Source organism: Anolis sagrei, chromosome 2, assembly GCF_037176765.1.
Source record: "Anolis sagrei isolate rAnoSag1 chromosome 2, rAnoSag1.mat, whole genome shotgun sequence".
Lineage (NCBI taxonomy): Eukaryota > Metazoa > Chordata > Lepidosauria > Squamata > Dactyloidae > Anolis > Anolis sagrei.
Window position 1 is genome coordinate 56,414,673 of NC_090022.1, and position 6,000 is coordinate 56,420,672.

The 6,000-nt window shown below is 47.8% G+C and overlaps 1 protein-coding gene across 1 annotated transcript; it reads right to left on the bottom strand.

The window, feature by feature from the left end:
• Window positions 1–137: 137 nt before the first annotated feature.
• LOC132769310 (histone H2A type 2-B-like) lies at window positions 138–4,726 on the bottom strand. The gene is made up of 2 exons (XM_060766172.2): window positions 4,626–4,726; window positions 138–4,537 (listed from the first exon to the last, which is right to left on the bottom strand). The coding sequence occupies exon 2, from the start codon at window positions 4,520–4,522 to the stop codon at window positions 4,142–4,144; it is 381 nt and encodes a 126-aa protein (XP_060622155.1). The 5' UTR covers window positions 4,523–4,537; window positions 4,626–4,726; the 3' UTR covers window positions 138–4,141.
• Between the last annotated feature and the right edge of the window lie 1,274 nt (window positions 4,727–6,000).

A 6,000-nucleotide genomic window follows, 5' to 3' on the forward strand; every position in this document is an offset into this window, starting at 1 on the left:
TTCTGACCTTCCACCGTGGCCCAACGTCCCTCCCAGCAATGTCATCCCTCTCTGGATGACAGGGCATGAATCCTTCTTCCCAAAGGAACATATAGGCAGGCAAGTAAGTGATGTGAGGACAAGCAACAGCTCTCATGTGCATTCAAAACCGAATCAGTTTAATAAGAATATGGGTTTTGCACTTCTCCAGTATCACAAGTTCCGCATTGTCTAATAAATACAAAGCAATCTTTGACAGAACACAAAATATTGATTTTGAAAATAATTTGAAAGACAGAAAAACACAAATACAGAACTTCAGCTACTACTCTTTAGCAGTTGTTTGTAAAGAAATACCTCCCCACCACAATGCAATCAAGTCTTCCTTCTGGGAGAAAAGAAGAGCTACACTGGTCCAGTGCCAGAGGAATGAGATTGCTATTTAGAAACATGAGGGTTTTTTTTTTTCTGTTCCTGAGCCTGCACAGGAGTTGGGAGGTCAGGGGGAAGGAAGCAGGCAAGACAATCAAACAGGGGCAGAGAAGAGATCTACTTTTTGAGCATCAACAGTGAAACAGTATGCCTACCAGCAATGGAATGAACAAACTGCCTTCATTATCCAGTTATTAAAGCATCCAACTTCTACTAGTCTAGGTTGTATTAATCGAACCAGAGCAAGACATATTTCATCTACAGATTTACAACTCACTTGATGGGTTGAACACATGCTACTTAACAGCACATACAGCTGACCATAATAGTAATTATTATGAGTTCTACGTATTCAACAGCCTAGGCACTGCTGCATGCACATGGTTCTATGAACTCTTCACCTAAGCAAGACAGGTTTGGCTCCAGTACCGTTTCAGAAGACCAACAGCTACTTATTGCACCACAGAACTGGCTAGGCCAACTTTCATGCTTGCACATTTAACCAAACACTTACTTCATAAATCACCACATAACTAGATGTTTTATTTTTGTATAAATTACTTTCGTTCTTAAAAAAAAAAACCTCCTTCAATCTCCCAAACATTAATCCACAAAGGATTACAAATAACCCGATGCCATGCTTGCATTCTATTTTCTGAAGTGAAATTTGGAACAAAAAAAACACTACATAATTTAAAGTGCAAACTGGGGTTCAAATGCTAAAGTTCAGCCACCATCAATGGCTCTACATCAGAATGAAAATCCAAGGAGTCAGGGAGAGAGGGAGAAATAGTACAATTCTTTACTGTTCTAAACAGCCAGAAAGTACCTCCTATCTAATATTATTTAGGACTGGAGGCTGCTCCGAGTCCCCATTGGGGAGTCGGTGGTGGGGTATAAATAAAGTTTAATATTTATTATTATTATATTATTTAGGCTGAAAAGGACAAAAGCTTATACTAAAATACTTTAAGTCATTGTAGCTCCTCTGATATCCAAAGGACCAAAATAGACCTAAATTCATGGGCTCTTGCTTCCACTTGGCTAGCAGCTAAGCTGTTAAGACACACTCAGAAGATCCAAATTTATCACTTCAAGGCAAGGTTTCTTCTCTGCCACCTCCCAGTGGTCAAAACATTACTGATTCATGGCATGCATACCAATCCCATTTGTCTCTCTGGCAGGTCTTACAAGTTTTGTGTTTCGAAAAACAATCCTGAAAGGTATGTTGTCGAAGGCTTTCATGGCTGGAACCACTAGGTTACTGTGAGTTTTCTGGGCATGTTTGAGAAGCATTCTCTCCGGACGTTTCACCCACATCTATGACAGGCACACCCAGAAGTTGTGAGGTCACCTCCCAACCTCCGAGGATGCCTGCCATAGATGTGGGCAAAATGTCAGGAGAGAATGCTTCTCAAACAAGGCCAGACAGCCCGGAAAACTCTCAGCAACCTGACCCTGAAAGACTTGTTCAATCAGAGGTGACAGTAAGACAACACAGGCATGTGTATAGTCTTGCAATTTATAAGCCATTGTTTGCCATGATAACTTCTTGTTTTTATAACCATATTTTTAAGAGTAGCTTTGTAATAACAACAAAAATTAATACATAAGCAATGGGGTTCCAAAACAAATACAACACAAACTACAGTGGGGAGAAATAGCATATGAAGCTAATGCTTTCTGAGCAAGACAAATTCCTCTTTTTACACTGAAAATTTCCTAGCAGCTTCCCACCCCAACCCGCTTCCTTTATACTTCACTTTGTGATCACATTGAACGGGGATGTGCAGCAATATCAGGTAGATAAATCCATCACCACCTCGATCTCTGGGACAGTCACTTTACGAAACCAGACCGGATCTTTGTGCAAAACAACAAAGCAATCGCAAGGTAACACCTTTTCCCTCCAAAGCGCCCGCAGACAGGGTATAGGCAAGCTCCACTGTCCCAAACACTCCAACCAGAATCCCTTGACATTCCCAGTGTAGACTTTGAAGCTTCTGGCGTGCTTCACGATCCTTGAAGAGAGTCTCATTGATTTCAGTTTATTGGGGGGAAAATAAAGATGAAGGAGTCATTCTTCTAGTTTTTTTTAAAAAAAACCTTCACTCACAAACTAACAATAACAACAAAAAATACCCCAGGGTGTTCTTCCTTTGCCACTCCTCTCTTCTAGGGAAAATAAAAGGGATTTAAGGGAGGGAGGAAAGAAACTCCTCATTGCACAGATGCTATAGATATGACACGGGCAAACTTCAGCCCTCCAGGTGTTTTGGACTTCAACTCCCACAATTCCTAACAGCCTGTCGGTGTTTTGGCTGACAACTCTCAGAAATCCCAGCCAGTTTACCAGCTAGGATTTCTGGGAGTTGTAGGCCAAAAACATCTGGGACCTACAGGTTAAGAACCACTGGGTTAAAGGATTTTTGGAGGGAGGGTGGGTGGGGAGGGGGAAGATTGGTCAATTTGCAGGACACTAGGTGGCAGCCAGGCCCCAAAGCAGATGCCCTTTCAGTGACATAGAAAAGAAGCAAGATGACTCTTCCCACAATAATCTCTGCCACAATGGAGAATGTTTACTAGAGTGCTGAAGCTAGGCGAGAGGGATGTGGAGGAAAGGGAAAATCAATTGGCAGGGCAACTAAGTGGCAGCCAGGCTCCTTTCGGTGACAGGGAAAAGGAGGAAGGTGAGGCTTCCCACAATAATGCCAGGAGATGGGAATGCAAAGATCTAAACCAGGCATGAGCAAACTTTGGCTCTCTCTACTGGCTGTTAGGAATTGTGGGAGTTGTAGTCCAAAACACCTGGAGGGACAAACTTTGCCCATGCCTGCTTTAGATTAAGCTGCTTCCAAGGCAAGAGATGTCAGGCTGAAGAAGTGATTCTTAACCTGTGGATCCCCAAGTGTTTTGGCCTACAACTCCCAGAAATCCCAGCCAGTTTGCCAGCTGTTAGGAATTGTGGGAGTTGTAGTCCAAAACACCTGGAGGGACAAACTTTGCCCATGCCTGCTGTAGATTAAGCTGCTTCCAAGGCAAGAAATTTCAGGCTGAATCGGTGGCTCTCAACCTGTGGGTCCCCAGGTGTTTTGGCCTACAACTCCCAGAAATCCAGTTTACCAGCTGTTAGGATTTCCTACCGGCTGTTAGGAATTGTGGGAGTTGGAGTTCAAAACACCTGGAGGGCCAAGGTTTACCCGTGCCTGCTGTAGATTATGCCGCTCCCAAGGCAAGAGATTTCAGGCTAAAACAATGATTCTTAACCTGTGGGTCCCCAAGTGTTTTGGCTACAACTCCCAGAAATCCAAGTCAGTTTGCCAGCTGTTAGGATTTCCTACAGGCTGTTAGGACTTGTGGGAGGTGGAGTCCAAAACACTCGGAGGGCTGAAGTTGCCCACGCCTTGTCTAAACTAAAAGGGGGGGGGGGGGAATTCAAGCCTCTTGGAAAGACCAGATGGAAGGAACCCTTTGTTGACATGGGAAATGAGGGAGATGGCTCTTCATCTCACACAGAGAGGGAATACTAGAGTGCTGAATGGAGCCGCTTGGCCCAAGAGTGCTGAGGGGACCAGGGCTGGGAGGGCAGAGGAGGTGGGCAGAGCACCAGGGAGGAGAGAAGGCGAGGAGGAGGAGGGGGCCAAGAGGATGGGGCAGGGGAGCCCCCCAGGGTGAAGGCGAGGGCCCAGTGTCCGGGTGCCGCGGGCGTTCCCTGCCCTGGCGGCGGGCCTCACTTCTTGGAGCTCTGGGTCTTCTTGGGGAGGAGCACGGCCTGGATGTTGGGCAGGACGCCTCCCTGGGCGATGGTGACGCCGCCCAGCAGCTTGTTGAGCTCCTCGTCGTTGCGGATGGCGAGTTGGAGGTGGCGCGGGATGATGCGGGTCTTCTTGTTGTCCCGGGCCGCGTTGCCGGCCAGCTCCAGGATCTCGGCCGAGAGGTACTCCAGCACGGCGGCCAGGTAGACGGGGGCCCCGGCGCCCACCCGCTCCGCGTAGTTGCCCTTCCGCAGGAGCCGGTGCACGCGCCCCACCGGGAACTGCAGCCCGGCCCGCGAGGAGCGCGACTTGGCCTTGGCGCGGGCCTTGCCGCCGGATTTGCCCCGGCCGGACATGGCGGAGAGAAGAACCTGCGGAACGGGGGCGACAAGGCGTTAGTACAGGCTCGCCACACAGACCACCCTCTCCTCTCCTCTCGCTCTCTCCCTCTCCTCTCACCCTCAGCCGCTGCTTCTCCGCAACCTCCCCCTTCGAGCGCTGCCGCTGCAATGACAACAAGCGCGAGCGGCTGAGGGGATATAAATCCAAGCCCGACCCGTCGGCGGCTCCCGATTGGTGGCGGCAGGAGCGGCGCCGGGCTCTCATTGGTGGGTATTCCGATCCTTGATTTGCATAGGAGGCTCGCGGCGTCCATGTTCGGACTCTGGTGGAGGGAGAGAGGGAGGGAGGGGCGGGCTGCTGGTGCTGCTGGTGAATCTCAATGCCAAGGAGAGAGAGAGAGAGAGAGAAAGGCAGGCAAGGGGTTGGCTTCCACCTCCTTGGGCGCTTAGGGACAAAAGAAGCCGGGCCCTCCTCTTAGGCTGCTGGAACCCTGGGCTGGCTCTCCGTGGGACACACTGCAAGTCACTTCAGTAGCAAAATTAGAGTTATGGAAGTAGCAACGAAAATAAACGTATGCTTGGGGGTCACCACAACATGAGGAAGTGTATTAAGGGGAACTGAATACACTTCCTCATGTTGTGGTGACCCCCAACCATACATTTATTTCCGTTGCTACTTCCATAACTCTAATTTTGCTACTGTTATGGATTGCAATGTAAATATCTGGTATACATTTTCATTCATTGGATCAAATTTGGCACAAATATCTGATGCGCCCAAATCTGAATACTGGTGGGTTGGGGGGGGGGGGGGGTTGATTTTGTCATTTGGGAGTTGTAGTTGCTGGGATTTGTAGTTCACTTGCAATCAGAGAGCATTCTGAACTCCACCAACGATGGAACTGAACCAAACTTGGAGCGCAGAACTCCAATGTTGGAAGGGTTCAGTGGGTATTGACCTTGCGTTTTGGAGTTGTAGTTCGCCTGCATCCAGAGAACACTGTGGACTCAAACAATGATAGATCTGGACCAAACTTGGCACGAATACTCAATATGCCCAAATGGGGACACTGGTGGAGTTTGGGCTAAAATAGACCTTGACATTTGGGAGTTGTAGTTGTTGGGATTTATAGTTCACCTACAATCAAAGAGCATTCTGAACTCCACCAACGATGGCATCAAACCAAACTTGGCACACAGAACTCCCATGGCCAACAGAAAATACTGGTAGGGTTTGCTTGGCATTGACCTTGCATTTTGGAGTTCTAGTTCAACTACATCCAGAGAGCACTGTGGACTCAAACAATGATAGACCTGGACCAAACTTGGCATGAATATTCAATATGCCCAAATGGGAACCTTGACATCTGGGAGTTGCAGTTGTTGGGATTTATAGTTCACCTACAATTAGAGAGCATTCTGAACCCCACTAACGATAGAATTGGGCCAAACTTCCCACACAGAACCTCCATGGCCAACAGAAAATACTGTGT